The 24,417-nt window shown below is 43.3% G+C and overlaps 1 protein-coding gene across 1 annotated transcript in view; it reads left to right on the top strand.

Moving 5' to 3' along the window:
- Positions 1 to 24,417, top strand: part of ank1b (ankyrin 1, erythrocytic b) — a 251,906-nt gene that overhangs the window by 119,371 nt on the left and 108,118 nt on the right. The window contains exons 3-14 of the mRNA XM_062031115.1: positions 4,992 to 5,090; positions 5,207 to 5,305; positions 14,450 to 14,548; positions 14,896 to 15,081; positions 15,209 to 15,307; positions 17,225 to 17,323; positions 17,454 to 17,552; positions 17,853 to 18,050; positions 18,188 to 18,286; positions 20,896 to 20,994; positions 21,126 to 21,224; positions 21,311 to 21,508. Coding sequence (XP_061887099.1) covers positions 4,992 to 5,090; positions 5,207 to 5,305; positions 14,450 to 14,548; positions 14,896 to 15,081; positions 15,209 to 15,307; positions 17,225 to 17,323; positions 17,454 to 17,552; positions 17,853 to 18,050; positions 18,188 to 18,286; positions 20,896 to 20,994; positions 21,126 to 21,224; positions 21,311 to 21,508 — 1,473 coding nt within the window. The remainder of the gene's footprint in view (positions 1 to 4,991; positions 5,091 to 5,206; positions 5,306 to 14,449; positions 14,549 to 14,895; positions 15,082 to 15,208; positions 15,308 to 17,224; positions 17,324 to 17,453; positions 17,553 to 17,852; positions 18,051 to 18,187; positions 18,287 to 20,895; positions 20,995 to 21,125; positions 21,225 to 21,310; positions 21,509 to 24,417) is intronic.

Genomic DNA, 24,417 nt, shown 5'->3' with positions numbered 1-24,417 from the left:
AAGCTCATTTGTATACTCTAGCCCAGTGGTCCCGAACCTTTTTGTAGCTGCGGACCAGTCAACGCTTGAAAATTTGTCCCACGGACCAGGTGGGGAGGGGGGCTGTATGTTTTTTTTAATTTCTTTTGTATTTTGTATTTTTTATTTTTGTATTTTTTTTTTTTGTCATAAAGAAATACAATCATGTGTGCTTACGGAGTGTATCCCTGCAGACTGTACTGATCTATATTGATATATAACGTATATATATTGTGTTTTTTATGTTGATTTAATACAAACCCCGTTTCCATATGAGTTGGGGAAATTGTGTTAGATGTAAATATATACGGAATACAAATCCTTTTCAACCCATATTCAATTGAATGCACTACAAAGACAAGACATTTGATGTTCAAACTCATAAACTTTATTTTTTTTTGCAAATAATAATTAACTTAGAATTTCATGGCTGCAACACGTGCCAAAGTAGTTGGGAAAGGGCATGTTCACCACTGTGTTACATGGCCTTTCCTTTTAACAACACTCAGTAAACGTTTGGGAACTGAGGAGACACACTTTAAGCTTCTCAGGTGGAATTTTTTCCCATTCTTGCTTGATGTACAGCTTAAGTTGTTCAACAGTCCGGGGGTCTCCCTTGTGGTATTTTAGGCTTCATAATGTGCCACACATTTTCAATGGGAGACAGGTCTGGACTACAGGCAGGCCAGTCTAGTACCCGCACTCTTTTACTATGAAGCAAGACAATGCCAAGCCACGTGTTACATCAACTTGGGTTGATGTAACACGTGGCTTGGCATTGTCTTGCTGAAATAAGCAGGTAACGTTGCTTGGATGGCAACATATGTTGCTCCAAAACCTGTATGTACCTTTCAGCATTAATGACGCCTTCACAGATGTGTAAGTTACCCATGTCTTGGGCACTAATACACCCCCATACCATCACAGATGCTGGCTTTTCAACTTTGCGCTTATAACAATCCGGATGCACACACAAGCCTGACTCACCGAACCCCTAGGGTTCGATCGAACCCAGGTTAAGAACCACTGCCCTACAGACATCACACGTTGGATGGTTTAGAAATATGAATGGGTTATACTTGTTTAGTATAGATAAGTTATACTTGTTTAGTATAGGTAAGTTATACTTGTTTAGTATAGTTATAATAGTTTTAGTAATGTAGTAAAACGTACAAACGTTGCTTGGAGTGATGAATAAAGAAACCATATACCGTATTTTTTGGACTATAAGTCACATTTTTTTCATAGTTTGGCCGGGGGTGCGACTTATACTCAGGAGCGACTTATGTGTGAAATTATTAACACAGTACCGTAAAATATCAAATAATATTATTTAGCTCATTCACGTAAGAGACTAGACATATAAGATTTCATCAGATTTAGCGATTAGGAGTGACAGATTGTTTGGTAAACGTATAGTATGTTCTATATGTTATAGTTATCTGAATGACTCTTACCATAATATGTTACGTTAACATACCAGGCACGTTCTCAGTTGGTTATTTATGCGTCTTATATATCGTACACTTATTCAGCCTGTTGTTCACTAATCTTTATTTATTTTAAATTGCCTTTCAAATGTCTATTCTTGGTGTTGGGTTTTATCAAATACATTTCCCCAAAAAATGTGACTAATACTCCAGTGCGACATATTTATATTTTTTCATTCTTTATTATGCATTTTCGGCCGGTGCGACTTATACTCCGGAGCGACTTATACTCCGAAAAATATGGTAAGTAGAAAAGCTATGGATAACTAGAAGACGAAACAGCACTTGTACTTCCAGTTAAAAGCACTAAACAGAAAGAAACACTGTAGACGTTCACCCCGCAGAACCTGCAGTGTGCAAACTTGTCCAAAAGATGGGGCCACTGCACAAACAATAACAATTTCACTGCCTTTGCCTGCGTTTTATGAAAACTATTTGCATTATCTCCATCAACGAAGAAAAATCCATAAATTACCCGCACCATTTTATAAGCCCCAGGGTACAAAGCGTAGGAAAAAAATAGTGTCTTACAGTCCGGAATTTACAGTACGTGTGTATGTGGTGCGGTGATGTTAAGTTTAGGGTGGGATGGAACCCCTCAGGGGTTTAATAATAATATTAGTAAAAAGTAAGTAAAATTTAAGACCAACATGGGGACTTCGACAAAATGTTGTTTAGGACCACTCAAAGGCATCCTGCTTGCAAATGTGGACAACAGTATGGATAACTGAGACTCCTGGTGGTCAGGTGGGTTTTAGCAAGAGTTGGGAGCCCTCCCCTTGAGAAACTGAGGGACAATTAAGGCGTACACACAGATAAATGGCTGCTTGCTCATCACTATCATCACATTGTGCATTTTTTCAGAGCAGACTTGCAGTCATGGGTTTAAAGTCTATTTTTAGAGAGGCGGTAACGAGACGAGGGATGTGCTGCACAGCGAGAGGAATCAGCCCAACTGTACAGCTCAGGAAGCATACAGCTTTAAACCAATGGCCTTTGAAATTGAGATTCCAGCAGTACGTTAATTTTCAGAGTTCATACGCAGGCTGCCACGTTTTCTGTCTTTTAAAACGGATGCCAAGTCCGAAGCCTTTGAGACATTGTGTTAAAATCTTTGTTTTGTATCCAGCCAACTGATTCAGGTGGTTAGTATTTGCTGTTTTACTTGCGAGTGAATTAATGCAACATATTTAAAGAGTGCTGCTGATTAATTCATTAAGTTGCCATAAGAGATGTATTACTTTTGAGTTAACCCTTGTGTGGTGTTCGGGTCTGTGGGACCCGTTTTCGATTTTTATTCAAAGAAAAATGATACAATTAATTAATTTTTCAAACTGAGACTCACTGGCGTTGGCTCATTTTCTGTGAAGAACATATATCAGAATACATATTTAATGAACACACACCATACACCCCCCCCCCCCTACACACTTCTATTACATATAAGATGTTCGGGTCCACTGGACCCGGGGCTAATAGAAGTGTGGAAATTGATGTTCTGTGTACCACACACACACACACACACACACACACACGCACACACACACACACAGACAGACAGGGGGAGGACAGAGTGTAGGTACACAGAACATCAGAGGGTCAAATGTGCGAGAAAATGAGAGCAGACAGTGTTGACAAACAATGTTGCAACCTTGTGTGGGAACCGCAGGTGCAGAAACACAAAAGAAGAATCCCTGTGGGTTGCAGAAACTGGCAGAGAAATGTCCATGCAACGTTCATATTGTTGTTACTCAGCCAGTGTTTGTGGGTCTTAGACTTAGACTTAGACTTACTTTTTATTGTCATTCAAATTTGAACTGTACAGTACAGATAAGAACAACATTTTGTTGCAATAGCTCATGGTAGTGCAGGATAAAAAAGCAATAAGGTGCAGATATAAATAAATAGATTACTGTACAGATAAATATATCGCACTTTTGCATATGCATCCACATTTATGGATGTATGTTATATTGTCTTTATATTCCAGCGAGTTAATCCATTTTTTGGGGGGAATTGAGGCAATTATTATTATGCGTTCAAGAGTCTTATGGCCTGAGGGAAGAAGATGTTACAGAACCTGGAGGTTCTGCTACGGAAGCTGCGGAACCTCTTTCTAGAGTCCAGCAGTGAAAACAGTCCTTGGTGGGGGTGGGAGGAGTCTCTGCAGATTTTCTGAGCCCTGGTCAGGCAGCGGCTTTTTGCGATCTTCTGGATAGGAGGAAGAGGAGTCCTGATGATCTTTTCCGCCGTCCTCACCACTCTCTGGAGAGACTTCCAGTCTGAGGCACTGCAGGCTCCAGTCCAGACAGAGATGCAGTTGGTCAGCAGGCTCTCTATAGTGCCTCTGTAGAATGTGCTGAGAATGGGGGGAGGGAGCTGTGCTCTTTTCATCCGACGCAAAAAGTGCATGCGCTGCTGAGCTCTTTTTACAAGAGCTCCGGTGTGTAGGGACCAGGTTATATTGTCAGTTATCTGCAGCCCCAGGAACTTGGTGCTGCTTACCATCTCCACCGCTGTGCCATTGATGAAGAGTGGAGCGTGGCTGGACTGGTGCTTCCTGAAGTCGACAATGATCTCTTTGGTCTTGTCGACGTTCAGGACCAGGTTGTTGGTTCTGCACGACTCAATCAGATGTTTCACCTCCTCCCTGTAGTCCATGTCGTTGTTGTCACGGATGAGGCCCACTACTGTTGTGTACTTCACAATGTGGTTAGTAGTGGACCTGGCGCAGCAGTCATGGGTCATCAACATGAACAGCAGTGGACTCAGGACGCAGCCCTGGGGGGAGCCGGTGCTCAGGGAGATGGCACTGGAGGTGTTGTTGCCCACTCTCACAGACTAGGGTCTGTCTGTGAGGAAGTCAAGCAGCCAGTTGCATAGGGGGTACTGAATCCAAGGGGGGCCAGTTTGCTCACCAAGTGCTGCGGGATGATGGTGTTGAATGCTGAGCTGAAGTCCAGAAACAACATCCGCACGTGTGTGTCCTTTCCTTCTAGATGTTCTAAGCTCAGGTGGAGTGCAGAGGAGATGGCGTCCTCTGTGGATCAGTTAGGGCGATAAGCAAACTGGTATGGGTCGAATGTGGGGGGAAGTCTGGAGACAATGTATTCCTTTACCAGCTTCTCAAAGCACTTCATTACAGATGTTTTTTGGGATAAGTCAGTATTTTAACATAAAAGTGTTTGATTGTGAGGCATTAAAAGCTACAAAATGCAACGGGTCCATCAGACCCACAAACACTGGCTGAGTAACAACAATATGAACAGCACACAAGGGTTAATGTGATCTGCGGTTATATTAATCCTGGTTATTAAAAGGATTATTCAGATGAAACTACACAAATGTTGCGATACAGATAATCCCTTCAAAGGAATACAACTGTAGTCTACCGTAACACTCTGTTGGCCTTTCAGATATTTTTGCACGTAAGATTTGTTATTTACGCTTAAAGTGAACATACCACTCTGTTTTCTCCCAAAGAACGGCCTTAATGGGTTACATCTGGCTTCTAAAGAGGGTCATGTGAAGATGGTTCTTGAGCTCCTTCATGATGGCATTGAACTGGAGGCCACCACCAAGGTATGTGCGTTTTTTTCTCAGAAGAAACACTTCAAACTGAGATTACATGAAAGACGCGTAACGGGGGCAGTGTCACATGTATCTTTTACATCGCTTTCCTTCTGTGTGACCTCCAGAAAGGAAACACAGCTCTCCATATCGCAGCGCTGGCAGGCCAGGAGAAAGTAGTGGCTGAGCTTGTCAATTACGGAGCCAACGTGAATGCCCAATCACACGTGAGTTGTGAGGAATCAAATGTGTGATCAATTGTTCATGGGCCAATTTTCTTGTTGCAACCATAGAGATCATATGTATAGACGGCACATCGACCGCTACTGCCTATTGGCGCTAACGAGCTATGGGGCCGCCATTTTGAACCTGTAGACCTCTCCCTCGAGAAGTCGAGAAGTTCCGGCTAGATTTTGTCAGACTCACTCCGACTGACAGCAAGGGCTGAGAACCCTCCTCTCGAGAGGGGCTGGACTTTCTTCGACTCTGGCGTTGCAAGCAATGATAGGCGACTGGCTGGCGTGGAAATTCCGGTTTCCCCCCCCAGTTCAGAGCCTGTACGTTGGAGTTTAACCCAATAGACGAGAGGGTAGATTCCCTCTGCCTTTGGGTGGAGGAACGGGTCCTGACTGTTGTTTGTGCTTGCGCACCAAACAGCGTGTCAGAATAATCCCCCTTTTTGGATTCCCTGGAAGGAGTACTGGAGTGCTCCCTCAGGGATATGTTCAAACATAAGGGTGTCCATATGTACACTTGGCACCAGGACACACCAAGGCCACAGTTCAATGATCAACTCAGTGGTTGTGTCATCGGATTTGCGGTCTCATGTATTAGACACTCGGGTGAAGAGAAGGGCAGAGCTTTTTTATTGAGTTGGCACCGATGGTGGGGGAGGATGCCGGTCAGACTTGGCAGGCCCAAACGCATTGTGAGGGTCTGCTGGGAACGTCTAGCAGAGTCTCCCGTCAGAGAGAGTTTCAATTCGCACCTCCGGATGAACTTTGAACATGTCACGAGGGAGGTGCTGGACATTAAGTCACATGTTCCGTACCTCTACATGCCCCTAAAGCTGACCAACACACCGGATTGTAGTCAGCTGGAGGCGTGTCTTAATGAAATTAAACAATGGATGTCCGCTAACTTTTTGCAACTCAACGCTAAGAAAACGGAAATGCTGATTATCGGTCCTGCTAGACACCAACATCTATTTAATAATACCACCTTAACATTTGACAACCAAACAATTACACAAGGCGACTCGGTAAAGAATCTGGGTATTGTCTTCGACCCAACTCTCTCGTTTGAGTCACACATTAAGAGTGTTACTAAAACGGCCTTCTTTCATCTCCGTAATATCGCTAAAATTCGTTCCATCTTGTCCACTAGCGACGCTGAGATCATTATTCATGCGTTCGTTACGTCTCGTCTCGATTACTGTAACGTATTATTTTCGGGTCTCCCTATGTCTAGCATTAAAAGATTACAGTTGGTACAAAATGCGGCTGCAAGGCTTTTGACAAAAACAAGAAAGTTTGATCATATTACGCCTATACTGGCTCACCTGCACTGGCTTCCTGTGCACTTAAGATGCGACTTTAAGGTTTTACTACTTACGTATAAAATACTACACAGTTTAGCTCCAGCCTATCTCGCCGATTGTATTGTACCATATGTCCCGACAAGAAATCTGCGTTCAAAGAACTCCGGCTTATTAGTGATTCCCAGAGCCAAAAAAAAGTATCCGGGCTATAGAGCGTTTTCTATTCGGGCTCCAGTACTCTGGAATGCCCTCCCGGTAACAGTTAGAGATGCTACCTCAGTAGAAGCATTTAAGTCCCATCTTAAAACTCATTTGTATAATCTAGCCTTTAAATAGACCCCCCTTTTTTAGACCAGTTGATCTGCCGTTTCTTTTCTTCTCTCCTCTTCTCCCCTGTCCCTTGCGAGGGGGAGTTGCATAGGTCCGGTGGCCATGGATGAAGTGCTGGCTGTCCAGAGTCGGGACCCCGGGTGGACCACTATCCTGTGCATCGGTTGGGGACATCTCTGCGCTGCTGACCCGTCTCCGCTCGGGATGGTTTGCTGTTGGCCCCGCTGTGGACTGGACTCTCGCTGATGTGTTGGATCCACTGTGGACTGGACTTCCACAATGTTATGTCAGACCCACTCGACATCCATTGCTTTCGGTCTCCCCTAGGGGGGGGGGGGTTACCCACATATGCGGTCCTCTCCAAGGTTTTTCATAGTCATTCACCGACGTCCCACTGGGGTGAGTTTTTCCTTGCCCGTATGTGGGCTCTGTACAGAGGATGTCGTTGTGGCTTGTACAGCCCTTTGAGACACTTGTGATTTAGGGCTATATAAATAAACATTGATTGATTGATTGACATTGTCTTGGCGGCCTATCGGAGCTGTGGCCACAAAGTGGTCGGTGCCTGTTGTGATCCCAGAAACCGTCAAGCTGAAGAAATAGTCTTATCAGGTCCTTTTGCCTCATGGGAGCCCGGAGGGAGCGGACAGGTACCGACTGCAACTTTGGCTGTTGTAGAGGCAAAAAGTCGGATATTGGAAGAGTTTGGGGAAGCCATGGAAAACGATTTCCAGATGGCTTCGAAGCGATTCTGGACCACCATCCGATGCCTCAGGAGGGGGAAGCAGTGCACTGTCAACCCTGTGTATGGTGGTGATGGTGTGCTGCTGACCTCGACTCAGAATGTTGTGGATTGGTGGAGGGAATACTTCGAAGACCTCCTCAATCCCACCTACACATCTTCCTATTAGGAGGCAGTGCCTGGACAATCCGTGGTGAGCTCTCCTATTTCTAGGGCTGAGGTTGCAGAGATAGTTAAAAGGCTCCTGAGTGGCAGCGCCCCGGTGTGGATGAGATCTTCCCGGAGTTCCTTAAGGCTCTGGATGCTGTGGAGCTGTCTTGATTGACAAGACTCTACAACATTGCATGGACATCGGGGGGGGGGGGGGGGTGGATTGGCACACCTGGGTGGTGGTTTCTCTCTTTAAGAAGGGGAACCAGAGGTTGTGTTCCAACTTTCGTGGGGTCACACTCCTCAGCTTTCCCGGTAAGGTTTATTCAGGTGTACTGGAGAGGAGGCTTCGCCGGATAGTCGAATTTGGGATTCAGGAGGAGCAAAGTGTTTTTTGTCCTGGTCGTGGAACTGTGGACCAGCTCTATACTCTCGGCAGGGTTCTTGACTGTGTATGGGAGTTTGCCCAACCAATCTACATGTGCTTTGTGGACTAGGAGAAGGCATTCAACCGTGTCCCTTGGAAAGTCTTGTGGGGAGTGCTCAGAGCGTATGGGGTATCGGACCGTCTGATTTTGGTGGCCCGCTCCCTGTATGATTGATGTCAGTGCTTGGTCCGGCATGCCGGCAGTGAGTCGGACATGTTTTCAGTGAGGGTTGTACTCCGCCAGGGCTGACCTTTGTCCCACAATTCTGTTCATAACTTTTATGGACAGAATTACTAGGCACAGTCACGGCGTTGAGGGGATCCGGTTGCAGATTATGTGGTCCTGATGTTTTCATCTGGCCAGGATCTTTAGCTCTCGCAGCTGAGTGTGAAGCGACTGGGATGAGAATTAGCACTTCCAAGTCCGAGTCCATGGTACTAGCACGGAAGAGGGTGGAGTGCCATCTCCGGGTTGGGGACGAGATCTTGCCCCAAGTAGAGCAGTTCAAGTACCTCAGCGTCTTGTTCACGAGTGAGGGAAGAGTGGAGCGTGAGATCGACAGGCGGATCAGTGCGGCGTCTGCAGTGATGCAGACCCTGCATCGGTCTGTCGTGGTGAAGAAGGGTCTAAGCCGGAAGGCAAAGGTCTCAATTTACCTGTCAACCTACGTTCCCATCCTCACCTATGGTTGTGAGCTTTGGGTTATGACCGAAGACAAGCTCCAGCGGCCTAAATGAGTTTCCTTTGTCGGGTGGTGGGGCTCTTCCTTAGAGAGAGGGTGAGAAGCTATGTCATCCAGAAGGACCTCAAAGTAAAGCCGCTGCTCCTGGACATTGAGAGAAGCAAGATGAGGTGGTTCGGGCATCTAGTCAGGATGCCACCCGGGCGCCTCGCTGGGGAGGTGTTTAGGGCTCGGTAGGAGGCCACGGGGAAGACTATGTCTCTCGGCTGGCCTGGGAATGCCTCGGGATCCCCTGGGAGGAGCTGGACGAAGTGGCTGGCGAGAGGAAGTCTGGGCTTCTCTGCTTAGGCTGCTGCCCCCGCGAGCCGTCCTCAGATAAGCAGAAAAAGATGGATGGCTGGATGGATAGATTTGAATATTCACAGTGTAATGAACAATACTACATTACTCTGACTAGACTATAGACAGGTATATTTTGCAAACACTTTAAACACATATAATTACACACACTATTTTATTTGTATTTATAATATATACATATACAAATCAGTTGAGTATTCAACAAAATTCCTATTTTCATGTATCTTGTTTGATAAAATTGTAAATACATCAACAGCCAAATTAGCCTAATGACAAACTATTGTACAGTCAGATGTTCAGTTGTTTATATTTTCAAATTAAATTTGCTATTTGTTTTATCCATGATATCATTATTGTGTCAGTTATAATCTAAGTCAGTGTTTTCACTAATAAAATCTCAATTTATATCTAAAACACTGGCACTGAATATACAGTAGCTTATAGCGAACAACAATTTCACTGGTGGGCATGGATACAGGACAGTAATCATTGATTCACAATTCACAAATTCACTCTTACTTGTGAAAAGTAAGTCTTTTTCTTTCTGCTGCTTTCTGTAGTAGATGACCGGTTCAAGATGGCGGCCAAATTTCCTGCGCGCCAGCGGCCAATGCAGCGAGTATTTATGATGTCTACGGTTGCAACGCCCTCAAAATAAACACAAATGTCTGTCTTTGTTAAACTCTAAATCCGCATATACTGAATTATTTTACTAATATAGGCCTGATCTACTAAAGGTTTGTGTGTATTAAAACATGTGCAAACTTGATTCGCTTGCAAAGTAAGCTCATGCGCAGAGGATTGCGTCTCTTAAATGAGCAAAATAGTGAACAGAATTTATTTACCATGTCTGTATTGATTTTTTTGCAGAATATATGCTGATCAGAATGGCCACAAAACAGGGATGCGGATATGCAAATGTAATCATTTAGTGGCCATCATATGATTTATCAAGCCTGAAATTGTATGTGGCTGCTCTTTTTGCGTCTATTTTTAGCACATCTGGAAGGTACTTGTAAACTGGCACAGTTACGCATAAATGGCAGCACTGCGCTCTTTGTGAGGAGGCGATCGTTGCAATGACAGAAGCGGAGAGAGAATCCGTCGTCCGTGTGCATCGCATAGACACCTTGTCTATTCTATAATGACATTTTTAGGCTGCTAGATAACGTAAGGGCTAATTTGGCTCCAGCAGACCAAAACGAATCAATATATCTCCGACATGAAAAAAAACTCTGACAACACTGGATTTTCTTGCGTCTGGATCATTCCAACGCACCATCACAGTTATTGCCGGCGTCTACCATATCGCACCTTTGCATTGGAGGAGCACTTCTACAGTACACTGCCCAGAAAAAAGTCTGCTGAATGTTCCACAACATAACACCACGGGTTGGAAAATGATGCCATTTAGTACGTTTCCATGCACTAAATTAGTCTGATTTCTCAAATAGTTCGCTTCTGATTATCGCCCCGTGGCACTCACCCCCATCATGATTAAGTGCTTCAAGAGGCTGATAAAGGAACACATTGTCTCCAGACTTCCCCCCACATTCAACCCATACCAGTTTGCTTATCGCCCTAACCGCGTCACAGAGGACGCCATCTCCTCTGCACTCCACCTGAGCTTAGAACATCTGGAAGGAAAGGACACACACGTGCGGATGTTGTTTCTGGACTTCAGCTCGGAGTTCAACACCATCATCCCGCAGCACTTGGTGAGCAAACTGGCCCCCCTTGGATTCAGTATCCCCCTATGCAACTGGCTGCTTGACTTCCTCACAGACAAACCCTAGTCTATGAGAGTGGGCGACAACACCTCCAGTGCCATCTCCCTGAGCACCGGCATCCTCCAGGGCTGCGTCCTGAGTCTGCTGCTACTCACACTGATGACCCATGACTGCTACGCCAGGTCCACTACTAACCACATTGTGAGGTATGCGGACGACACAACAATAATGAGCCTCATCCGTGACAACAACGACATGGACTACAGGGAGGAGGTGAACATCTGGTTGACTGGTGCAGAACCAACAACCTGGTCCTGAACGTGGACAAGACCAGGAGATCATTGTCGACTTCAGTAGACACCAGTCCAGCCACACTCCACTCTTCGTCAACAGCACAGCAGAGGATATCGTAAGCAGCACCAAGTTCCTGGGGGTGCAGATAACTGACAATATGACCCGGTCCCTACACACGCTCTTGTAAAAAGAGCTCAGCAGCCCATGCACTTTTTGCGTTGGATGAAAAGAGCACAGCTCCCTCCCCCCATTCTCACCACATTCTACAGAGGCACTATAGACAGCCTACTGACCAACTGCATCTCTGTCTGGACTGGAGCCTGCAGTGCCTCAGACTGGAAGTCTGCAGAGAGTGGTGAGGACGGCGGAAAAGATCATCAGGACTCCTCTTCCTCCTATCCAGGCTGCCTGACCAGAGCTCAGAAAATCTGTAGAGACTCCTCCCACCCCCAACAAGGACTGTTTTCACTGCTGGACTCTAGAAAGAGGTTCCGCAGCCTCCGTAGCAGTAACTCCAGGTTCAGACCATCAGAGTCTTGAACGCATCAAAATAATTCCCTCAAATCCACCCCCAAAACGGATTAACTCGCTGGAATATAAAGACAATATAACATACATCCATAAACATGGATGCATATGAAAAAGTGTAATATATGTATTTATCTGTACAGTAATCTATTCATTTTATAACTGCACCTTATTGCTCTTTCATACTGCACTGAAACGAGCTAATGCAACAAAATGTTATTTTCTTTACTGTAAAGTTCAAATTTGAATGACAATAAAAGGAAGTCTAAGTCTAAATTGTTGTATTTTCACACCTACGTGTGAAGTCCAAGTGTCCATGCACACTCTCTAATGCGACTATTGGTCATATGCCGTTTGCGCTTATTTCATTTTAGCGGGGACAAGTGAATTGCTTTTCCGGTTGACCTGTGACATCGTACTAGGCATCTTTCTAGCTCGTCCTCAGACGAGCCTTCCATCGTTGTCTCCAGTCATCCCGGTTCTCTAAACATCTGGCCAGCTCATTGGTGCTTTGTGCTCCCGCATCATTCTTGAGTACATCCACATATGTTACAGTGGGATGTCCTCGTGACCGGTGCCCATGAGTTGGCTATCTCAGTACCAGTTTGCTGGCTGACAGCTCCTGGTGTCTTTGGCAGTGTCTTGCTAGTCTCATTCTCCTGGCTGCTATTTTGTCGCTCACCCTGTGTATTCCAGCATACAGATTCTCATTAGTAACATGTGTACTCTTGCTGATGTTGAGCACTTCTGGTGTAGCCCCCGTCTAGAGACTTCTGCATGATTGGCTTCAGGGTCCAGCTTTCACTGCCATATGGGAGAACAGATTCCACAGTCGCGTAGAAGAAGCTGAGTTAAATTTTTCGGGGGCGATTGTAGTCCCACATACTGGCCATGCCGTTCAGGACCCTCCATGCAAGTGCCTTCCTCACTTTTGGATCCTGCTCTGTTGAGTTGACCCATGAGCCCAAGTACTTGAAGTCATTCACTTCCTTCAGAGCAGTGCCTCCTGTTGTTGTGAGAGGTGGGTGTTCCGCTTAGATGTTGTAGGTGATCACATCAGTTTCTTGGCATTCAGCCGAAGGCCAACCTTGGCATTGCGGATCCTAACAACTTGTTTTAACTGTCCGCTCTAATATTGGCACAGATTACAAATATTACGTCTCTAACGACTATGCTGCTGTTAAATAGTAGACAGCATCAAGAAATAATCTTGGATTGCGCTGTGAACATGACACTACTACCAGGAATGTATCGGGACGGATGCAGGTCTGGTGCAAAGAAAGACGGACGGAAGAGTTTTTTCAAAGGAATTTTCAGCTGAAAATCATAGAAACAAAACTTTTGAATGTCTTGAAGATCATCCATAAGGCTCTGTGGATTAATGGAAGGAGTTTTAAATCGGAAGGAAAAGACCGTTCGTGCCTTGACTGATTCTGTTCCAGAGGAAGGTTGCTATTGTTCTGGACTATCTTGCCAGTTGTGCGCAAAGTTAATCAGTTTGGAGTGCACAAATGCAGCGTGAGGAGGCTTGTGTACGCTTTATTATTCACCTTCAATATGTCTGCTTCATTATCTTTCATCTCAGTCGTATTTTACTCGAGAGTCTGAATTGAGCCGGCATTCTACGTTTCTTAGCTACCTTCTTGAACAAATCTCAGTTTCTTTTTCCCTCCCATCGATGCACTTCAAAATGTTCTGTTCTTTTATTTGTGAAGCAAATAGTCTCCTCTTCATTACAGTTGTTGCCTACGTTTTTATTGAATGGTATCTGCTTTCGGGTTGTGTCCCGCGCGTTGAGATTGACCCATCTCAGGCAAGTTTATTTAATTTTTGTACATTATAAGGTACCTTAGCTATAAGTGACTCACTCATTTTAAGTAACCGGACTCAAAATAACAGGAGTGAGTTTTTACCATAAAATTAGCAAATACATGAAATATAGCCGCATGACCTTCATATTAAAAGCATGTTGACACTTAGCACATTGAAGTGTTTCAACACATTTAATTGAACTTTTTAATTTACCATCTACTGAAAAATAAAGGATTAAGCTTACTTTCTGAATCACGCAACTTCCTGCGGATGTGACTTGGGGAATTTCCACAATTTCTGTTAAAAATGAGTGAAAACCAAGGGACAGTTTGAATCTTAACAATTTGTTGTTTAAGTAAATACATTTAACATATAGTTGTAATAAAAAGTTACACAAATATGCAAAAACATTATTTTAAATTTTTTAAGTATTTAAATGATCATATTTGATTGTAACGTGAGGACAGCCAGCAATTGTTTTCAGTGTTCAAGGTAGTTTAATTCTATGCAATCAGTAAACAGGCCACTTTGCTTAATAAAATAATGTATAAATATATATTTTATATAAATCGTATAATTCTTTTACAGTTCATCTTTTCATGCATTTACACATTTTATTTCCCGTGGACGTATATGGCACCGATTCAGTCGTTGTGTGACTGTATACTTGTAGATGTGACTGCAGGGCACATAGGTTTTGCTTCCTAAAGTTCTGTGTGGGTCTGATTTCCGTGTGCAGTGTATTTGCAACCCTGTATTATATCATTTCATACAGAAAGGGTTCAGTCCTCTCTACATGGCAGCACAGGAGAATCACCTCGAGGTGGTCAAGTTCCTTCTTGAGAACAGTGCAAATCAGAGTCTCCCAACTGAGGTAGGTTGTGTGTGTGTGTGTGTGTGTGTGTGTGTGTGTGTGTGTGTGTGTGTGTGTGTGTGTGTGTGTGTGTGTGTGTGTGTGTGTGTGTGTGTGTGTGTGTGTGTGTGTGTGTGTGTGTGTGTGTGTGTGTAAAGACTTGATCTATACAAATGCTCCTTAAACATGCATCATCTATGGCAGTAGTATGATGAGTACATGCAGCATACCTCTTAAAGTGTTGCTATAAAAAGATATGAACAGAGAGAAGAATTGGATTGAACTAGATTGTCTGCATTTAAAATTAGTGCCTGTGATTGTTTTTTTTTGCCTTTCCACTTGCATCACTCCTACTTTTCTGTCATCAGGACGGCTTCACTCCTCTAGCAGTTGCCCTCCAGCAGGGCCACGAAAATGTTGTAGCACTGCTCATCAACTACGGCACTAAAGGCAAGGTCCGGCTCCCTGCACTGCACATCGCTGCTCGAAATGACGACACGCGCACTGCAGCCGTGCTTCTGCAGAACGACCCCAATCCTGATGTTCTCAGCAAGGTTATTAACAAAATTATGATTACATTATACTAGAGTAAAAACGGTTGAAATTGCAATTGTTTTGTTACTCAGATGTGTAACTTTTTTATAAACTGTTTTTCAATCTCACATGTCTTTTTCTTTGTAGACTGGTTTCACACCTCTCCATATCGCAGCCCACTATGAGAATATGAGCGTTGCCCAGCTGCTGTTAAACAGAGGAGCCAACGTAGACTTCATCCCAAAGGTCTCGGCTTCTTTTTTTTAAACCTGCCCACAATCAGTGTGATTCAAACATTTTCTGCCAAGCGAGGACAACATTTGGATTACAGAAGTAGGGGGACACAATTGTGTACCTGGGGCTTGGAGGATTTAAGGCATTATTTTCCTTTTTTGTTTCCTTGTTCATTTGTGTGAAACAATTTTAAAACAATTTGACTTAAACCTAAATTTGTTTGTTTGAATGTTTTGGAATTAAAATAATAAATGATAAGCACATTTATTTTTAGTGAAAAATAACATTAACAATTACAGTAATGCCTATCTGTCACGATCGGCTTTGTCTGAGTAAGACCCCAACGCAGAGGAGATAATAAGATTAGTAACAAAAAGTGCACTCAAAAAAGTATGAGGAAAAATAACTCGGGATGCACATAAAAGGTGTGAAAAAACAGAAAACACACACAAAAGATGTGGAGGGGTAACAGTTAACACTACAAAGCAGCGCCGGTAAAGAGCCACAGGAAAGAAGCATGAGTGGAACCAAAGCAAAGGAGATGAACATGACTGGAAGGGTGAACCATCAGGAATCTACTGGCGCCAAGTGAATGAACTGGAAATGGGAATCAGGTGTGCTTAAAGGTGGCTCCGCCCTGTGACGCAGAGACCAGGCAACACAGGTGCCAGATCATGACATTATCCACAACTTAAATGTTTTTATCATGTTATCAGGAATCAAACCATGTTTTTAAAATTAAATTGTATTCATTTATTTTTGTATTTTTTTTTTTTAAATCTAATTTTTGTGTCTTACTCTACTTTTAATGATTGCGCACTCAAACCACTAAACGACAGGAGCCCAACATGATATACAGTGCCACTGTAAATATATCCATGATAAATATGTTGGGTAAGGCTATTTATTATAAAAAATGACACACCCTGTCATTTGTTATTTGAAATTTTACAAGCTATTTTTGCTCTCCTCCTGGTTCGACATAATGTACTGTATGTAAACTACACCCGTAATATTACAAAATCAGTGTTTGAAAAGTGAAGTGAAGTGAATTATATTTATATAGCGCTTTTCTCTAGTGACTCAAAGCGCTTTACATTGTGAAACCCAATATCTAAGTTACATTTAAACCAGTGTGGGTGGCACTGGGAGCAGGTGGGTAAAGTGTCTTGCCCAAGGACACAACGGCAGTGACTAGGTTGGCAGAAGCGGGGATCGAACCTGGAACCCTCAAGTTGCTGGCACGGCAACTCTACCAACCGAGCTATACCGCCCCGAAAAAGTGTGTGATTTCACTCACCACAGCAACACAGCAAATGTTTATTTAATTATTTCTATCTCAAAAATTACTCTACTGTGAATGATCCCGACTCGCTCTTATCTCACATCTGACCGCTGATTTGTGCACTGCTGCATGCTGTCAATCAGCATCACAATGGCAAGAAAGCAGCATCAGAAAGCCAATCAATGAGCTTCCGGGCGGTCAGAAACTGCCTTTTAAATAAGTGCACGGGACATGTTCCCCCTGACACGCTCCCACCACCATGCAGAATATAAAGAACTGCACAAAGTAAAAGCCCAAGCTATGCTAAAGCATGCTAAATGTTGACTTTTCTTGTAATTAATTCAACCGTCCCTCCTACCATTGATTAATGTTAACTTCCACCATGCACGGTAGAAATTAACAGGACTACTTGAAATAATCCACAAAGTTTTATAAGGTTGTGAAGTGATTAAATTAAGGGTGTGTGAGTGAGGTTAACAGGTGGGTAGGGAGGGGCAGTCAGTTCAAAGCATGTTAGGCTAGAACTGACCTGGGGTGAGTGTGCCCTACAATATTATCAGTACTGTATATGTTTTGACTTCATAAATGATGTATGGTTATTAACGATGCAACTGACCTATTTTTTCCTATCTCCTAATCAATAGAATGGCATTACACCCCTTCATATTGCCTCCAGGAGGGGCAATGTGATGATGGTCAGACTCCTGCTGGACAGAGGGGCCCAGATCGATGCCAAAACTAAGGTACTTTATTGTTCTGTTGCAATTTTCTGTTTTTGTCACCAATGCTTTCTTATTAGCTTCCAAATATTTATCCACTCCATCTGTCACTTCCTCACCCCTTCTTGAATACTTTGTTTGCTTGTGTGCACAGGATGAACTTACTCCGCTTCACTGTGCAGCCAGAAACGGACACGTTCGCATCATTGAGATCCTGCTAGAACACGGTGCTCCCATCCAAGCTAAAACCAAGGTATTGTTTAACGAGATTCTTTCATCTGATACGGCAAGTTTCCCCGCTCTGGATCTTGTGACTCTTTTGATTTACTACGATCTTCCCCCACACACAGTATATTGGTACTTAACTTATATGTCAGCCTCAATAAAAATTATATTCTCTTGGGCATTTTAATTGAACTTTCTGAAGGACTGGTATGTTTATTGAGTACTTTAGTTTTTAAGCTCCTCTACCGTGGATCTGCAGATGATAAACAACATGCAGACAGAGAGTTTGTTAATCTCTTTCCTCTCATCTCTCTGTGCTCTTGTGCAGAATGGTCTGTCCCCCATCCACATGTCAGCACAGGGGGATCATATGGACTGCGTAAGACAGCTACTCCAATACAACGCAGAGATTGACGATATCACGCTGGACCATTTAACCCCTCTTCATGTAGCATCCCACTGTGGTCACCATCGCATGGCCAAAGTTCTTCTGGATAAGGGAGCCAAAGCCAATGCTCGAGCTCTGGTAATTGTTTTTTGGATGTTTATTACGTGCAAAAAGATGATGCCTGAGATTTGTAGAAAATAAACACTGCCTTGATACTATTTTACTTTTACTATTTTACATATTTGATGTTGTTGGATTTTTTTTTGTGCGTCCAGAATGGTTTCACGCCTCTCCATATTGCATGCAAGAAGAACCACATTCGGTCAATGGACTTGCTGCTCAAACACTCCGCTTCCTTAGAAGCTGTCACAGAGGTGAGACTGTGTTATCAGTTCTGTGTAGTTATTAGGGATTTAACATTATCAAAATCTCATGGTACGATATTTTCACGGTATTATTGCGATATTGTCAAAAAGAAAAATGACTCTGTAAAAATGCCATAGTGTTAAAATGAAGTAGCAGGAGGTTAAGGATGAACACTGTGACGATGCCCTATGTCAACAGTTGGCGTGAGCCCAGGATGCAGAGAAGTATAGGCAAAGTGCAAGCAGAAGGTAGCTTTATTAGGTACCAGGCAGAATAAAAATAACTCGGGTCTTGTAGGAACTCGGAAAGCAACATAATATTTTGGCCTCCAGAAGATGGAACTAAATAGAACTAATTAACAATGAGATGTAGGTGTGCTGACAGGGCATCGGACATAAGGTGAAAGTGTTGCAAAGCACAGAGACCAAATAGGAAATACAACCCAAACTATAACACTATGACAGGAAATGAAACCAAACACAGGAAAATAAATAAGAAAGTCCAATCCGTCATGTACTTTCATGACAGAACACACTGTCAGGAAATTGAACACAAACATAATGCTCAAATATTCTAATCATATTTATTACTACAAACGGGTATTTTGGAGTGCGAATAATAATGCAGTAACATCAAGTGTATACAATTTAGAAAATTAATTAAAAAGAAAACTTCAGTTGAGTGTTTTAATTTGACAACGTAAACATCCTGTGTAACAAGTAGAAAACAATAATCAGTTCAGTTTGGTGTCTTTCAGTTTTTACCTCACAAGTGTCAAACACAAGGCGGGGGTCAGATTTGGCCTGCCACATCATTAAATATGGCCCGCAAAAGCCTGGAATTAATATGCGTCTTTTCTAACTTCATTAATTCAACTTTACATTGTGACAGAAAAAATACATGTACAGCAAGTAATTTCAAGTTTTTTAAACTTGATATGATATTGCAACAAATATTAAAATGCCATAAATTCCAAACATGTTTTAGTTTAAATCAATAAAGGTACTTAAATATTGGCTTGACTAATCATTTTAGAGCAAGATATCCATCAAATTGTACATTGTAAAAACTATTGTACTGTTAAAAAAAAACAGGTAGGTTTAATGCCAGAATTTTACCGTAAAAAAAAAAAGCTGTGGTATAGTTTTTCCATTTACAGTATTATACTGTAAAATGATGGTTGCATTTACAGTAAAAATAATGATACTGTTTTTCATTTCCATTTACTGTATATGCTCAATTTTTTTTAAAAATACAGTAAAATAGACAAAAAATGTTCAGTGATATGTAAAAAAATAAAAATGATTAATAAATAATAATATTTATGTGGTATTTACTGTTACAAGTGCCCTCTGAGGGCAGCCATAACTGCCATGTGGCCCTCAATGAAAACGAGTTTGACACCCCTGTTTAAACTTCCTGAAAAGCAGTGTCCTCAGCAGTGGACATTTTTGCATTGGTTTCAAGACTATTGATTAACTGACAATTTTGCTTTTGTAATGTAAATAACTCACAAATTGATGTTTGGCCTCACTGGCTTCCTGGTTTTATATCAAGGATATTTTCCTTGGCGATGGTTCATCAAGGTGCTTCCGTATAACTTGTAGTCCCTACTTGTTGTAGATGATGGCATTGAAGACATTAACTGCAGAGTAATACATGTTTTCATGACGCAAAAACATTAGAAACAGTTGCTAGATTTGTAGCTAATCCCTTTTGGAGAAAAAAAAAAAAGCACTAGAGAAGTTGGAAAGTTACCACATTTAGCGAAAAAGTCGCAAAGTTGGTAACACTTGACTTTTATTAGTTTCCCACTGTGCTTGCCCGCTCTGTGCAGGGAACTATGGGAGATGTAGTTTACTTCTCAGATAGACCCATTCAAAAAACGACACTGATGGGAGTACTCCGAGTTCTCATCTGATACCGTAGCCTGCCACCACATTACTGTATTGTAAGAATTTTGAAACGGCAAAATCGATACAGCCCAAGTAGTTAATGAAACATTTTTTTTTAATGTTGTGACTTTTCCTTTAAACATGTTTCTCTTCACTCAAACTATCAAAGGTGCAGTTTACAGCGTCTCCAAATTACTTTTATTAAGCCGAAATACATAACATGTGTTACCAATAGTGATTTAAAAAGAACAGATTTAACAAATAAATGTCTATATTTGTCACAATTTGAAGTAACGTTTTTGTAAAAAAAAATTGCCACCAAGCCCGGGTAAAAATAACTGGCGGTCACAGCTGCATGTATCCTTGAGCTGATAATCAAAAGGTCAATAAATTAGTATGACAATTGAAAATGAAAATTTTCGATAAATTGCCATGTTTGTGTGTGTTTTTATATCGTGTCTTCCTTCCAAACAAAAATACTCATGAGAAATTGAAGTATATTGTGTTTAAAAGGGTTACTATTTTTATGTATTACTGTATGATTACATTAGAGCTTGAATTGTTTTTAAAATAAGGCTGACAATAGTATAGTTTATTGGTAATAATTTGTGGGGCGGTGTATCGTCCAGTCCAGGCCTATGTGCATGCCTGTCACTGCAAACAGCATATTTAAATGTGTCCACTCTGTTACTGACCATGTAGATCTGTCTCTATTTGCACAGTCTGGCCTCACTCCTCTCCATGTAGCAGCTTTCATGGGCCATCTGAACATAGTGAAGAACCTTCTCCAGAGAGGGGCTTCTCCTAATGCTTCCAATGTTGTAAGAACATCTTCCCTGTAACTACATCAGTCCGCTAAACTACTCAAACTAGTACAGTTTATGATAAACTGATCTCAATTGCATATCCCATGAGTTGAACATGCTATTGTGTATATCCACTGTGTATCCAGAAAGTGGAGACTCCCCTCCACATGGCCTCCAGGGCAGGGCACTGTGAAGTTGCACAGTTCTTGCTGCAGAATGCAGCACAAGTGGACGCCAAAGCGAAGGTACCCACACTCTTGTTTTGATTTCCACGGCCATGAAACAAAGTGTTGTGGTTCTTTATCTATATCCTGTTTCTTGCTATTTCCAGGACGACCAGACCCCTCTTCACTGTGCGGCCCGTATGGGACACAAGGAGCTGGTCAAGCTGCTACTTGAGCACAAGGCCAATCCTGATTCATCTACAACGGCAGGCCACACACCCTTACACATCGCTGCACGTGAAGGACACATTCACACCATTCGCATCTTGTTAGATGCCGGAGCACAACAGACCAAAATGACCAAGGTAATGGTGAAAGTCACATGCGTCATTCCTTCTATTTCTTGAACAGGAACATGATTAATTGTCTCCCACCAGAAGATTGTTCCAATTGGGATACAATTATTATTTTGAGTCTAAGTTGATTTGAACTGAGACACAGAATATCAACACAGAAATTTGAATAAATCTTATGAATTAACTTGTATTTGATTGACTGGAAAAAGTTTGTTATCCCCAAGCAAAACGTGACTTAGTACTTGGTGATGAAACCCCAGCAGGCACGTGAGAACTTGTTGAATTAGGTCCTGACGTTGAGCAACTCAAATATAACGATGAAACAACATGCTTTTTGACGACGCGTAATCAATATTGGGTTTTGACATTGATTTGACCATTGAATTTTGGTCATTTCCCAACCAGTATTACAACACAAATACAACATTGAAACAACGTGTTTTTTGATTACGTTAATTCAACGTCAGGTTGTGACGTTGACTTAACCATTGAAATTTGGTCATTTCCCAACCAACAACGTGGATCCAACTTTGGACATCAACGTTTTCACAATTTACAAATACAACTATTTTGCATCATTGTTTCAAAAGTCAGTCCTGTCAGAGAGAGTTTCAATTCCCACCTCCGGAAGAACTTTGAACATGTCACGAGGGAGGTGCTGGACATTGAGCCCGAGTGGATCATGTTCCGCACCTCTATTGTCGAGGCGGCTGATTGGAGCTGTGGCCGCAAGGTAGTTGGTGCCTGTCGTGGCGGTAATCCTAGAACCCGTTGGTGGACACCGGCGGTGAGGGATGCCGTCAAGCTGAAGAAGGAGTCCTATCTGGTTCTTTTGGCTCATATGACTCCTAAGGCAGCGGACAGGTACCGACAGGCCAAGCGGTGTGCGGCTTCAGCGGTCGTGTAGGCAAAAACTCGGACATGGGAGGAGTTCGGGGAAGCCATGGAAAACGACTTCCGGACGGCTTCGAAGCGATTCTGGACCACCATCCGCCGCCTCAGGAAGGGGAAGCAGTGCACTATCAACACCGTGTATGGTGAGGATGGTGTTCTGCTGACCTCGACTGCGGATGTTGTGGATCGGTGGAGGGAATACTTCGAAGACCTCCTCAATCCCACCAACACGTCTTCCTATGAGGAAGCAGTGCCTGGGGAATTTGTGGTGGGGTCTCCTATTTCTGGGGCTGAGGTTGCTGAGGTAGTTAAAAAGCTCCTATGTGGCAAGGCCCCGGGGGTAGATGAGATCCGCCCGGAGTTCCTTAAGGCTCTGGATGCTGTGGGGCTGTCTTGGTTGACAAGACTCTGCAGCATTGCGTGGACATCGGGGCGGTACCTCTGGATTGGCAGAGCCGGAAGGCAAAGCTCTCAATTTACCGGTCGATCTATGTTCCCATCCTCACCTATGGTCATGAGCTTTGGGTTATGACCGAAAGGACAAGATCACGGGTACAAGCGGCCGAAATGAGTTTCCTCCGCCGGGTGACGGGGCTCTCCCTTAGAGATAGGGTGAGAAGCTCTGCCATCCGGGAGGAGCTCAAAGTAAAGCCGCTGCTCCTCCACATCGAGAGGAGCCAGATGAGGTGGTTCGGGCATCTGGTCAGGATGCCACCCGAACGCCTCGCTAGGGAGGTGTTTAGGGCACGTCCGACCGGTAGGAAACCACGGGGAAGACCCAGGACTCGTTGGGAAGACTGGCTGGCCTGGGAACGCCTCGGGATCCCCCGGGAAGAGCTGGACGAAGTGGCTGGGGAAAGGGAAGTCTGGGCTTCCCTGCTAAGGCTGCTGCCCCCGCGACCCGACCTCGGATAAGCGAAAGAAGATGGATGGATGGATGGATGGATGTTTCAAAGTCAGTTTTAAAGGACATGTTAAAGTTAAAGTTAAAGTACCAATGATTGTCACACACACTAGGTGTGGCAAAATTATTCTCTGCATTTGACCCATCACCCTTGATCACCGCCTGGGAGGTGAGGGGAGTATGTATGTATGTATAAATAATGTTGTATCAATGTCTTGTGTCTGCTGGGACTGTTGTTGGCAAGTAAAAAGGTCAGACATATCTTCTAGTGCAGACGACTTCAACAGGATGTCTTTCACATATTTGGTTGCTTAAAGTTAAAGTCCCAACGATAGTCACACACACACACTAGGTGTGGTGGAATTATCCTCTGCATTTGACCCATCCCCATGTTATAAATAAATAAATAAATGGGATATACTTGTATAGCGCTTTTCTACCTTCAAGGTACTCAAAGCGCTTTGACAGTATTTCCACATTCACCCATTCACACACACATTCACACACTGATGGAGGGAGCTGCCATGCAAGGCGCTACCAGCACCCATCAGGAGCAAGGGTGAAGTGTCTTGCCCAAGGACACAACGGACGTGACTAGGATGGTAGAAGGTGGGGATTGAACCCCAGTAACCAGCAACCCTCCGATTGCTGGCATGGCCACTCTACCAACTTCGCCACGGCGTCCCCTGTTCACCCCCCGGGAGGTGAGGGGAGCAGTGAGCAGCAGCGGTGGCAGCGCTAGGTAATAATTTTGGTGATTTAACTCCCAATTCCAACCCTTGATGCTGAGTGCCAAGCAGGGAGGGAATGGTTCCCCTTTTATAGTCTTTGGTATGATTTGGCCCGGGGTTTGACCTTCCAGTCTCAGGGCGGACACTAACCACAAGGCCACTGAGCAGATTAGACTTGTTTTTAAATACCTTTTTCTTCCTGTTATGTTTCGTGTGGAGTTATTGGTTTAGACCGCAGGATGCAGAGACAATAGGCGAAGGCAAGCGTAATAACAAAAATTACTGCAGCGGGGAAGTGCAAAAAAAGACTTAACAGTCACAAGAAGCATAGGAAAAGCTATGCAACATGGCAACACAAAACACAATGATCCAGCACTGTCATAAAAAGC

Source organism: Entelurus aequoreus, linkage group LG21 (assembly GCF_033978785.1).
Source record: "Entelurus aequoreus isolate RoL-2023_Sb linkage group LG21, RoL_Eaeq_v1.1, whole genome shotgun sequence".
NCBI classification, from domain to species: domain Eukaryota; kingdom Metazoa; phylum Chordata; class Actinopteri; order Syngnathiformes; family Syngnathidae; genus Entelurus; species Entelurus aequoreus.
Note: the sequence above shows the minus strand (reverse complement) of the source record. Positions and strands in the feature narration are given on the sequence as shown.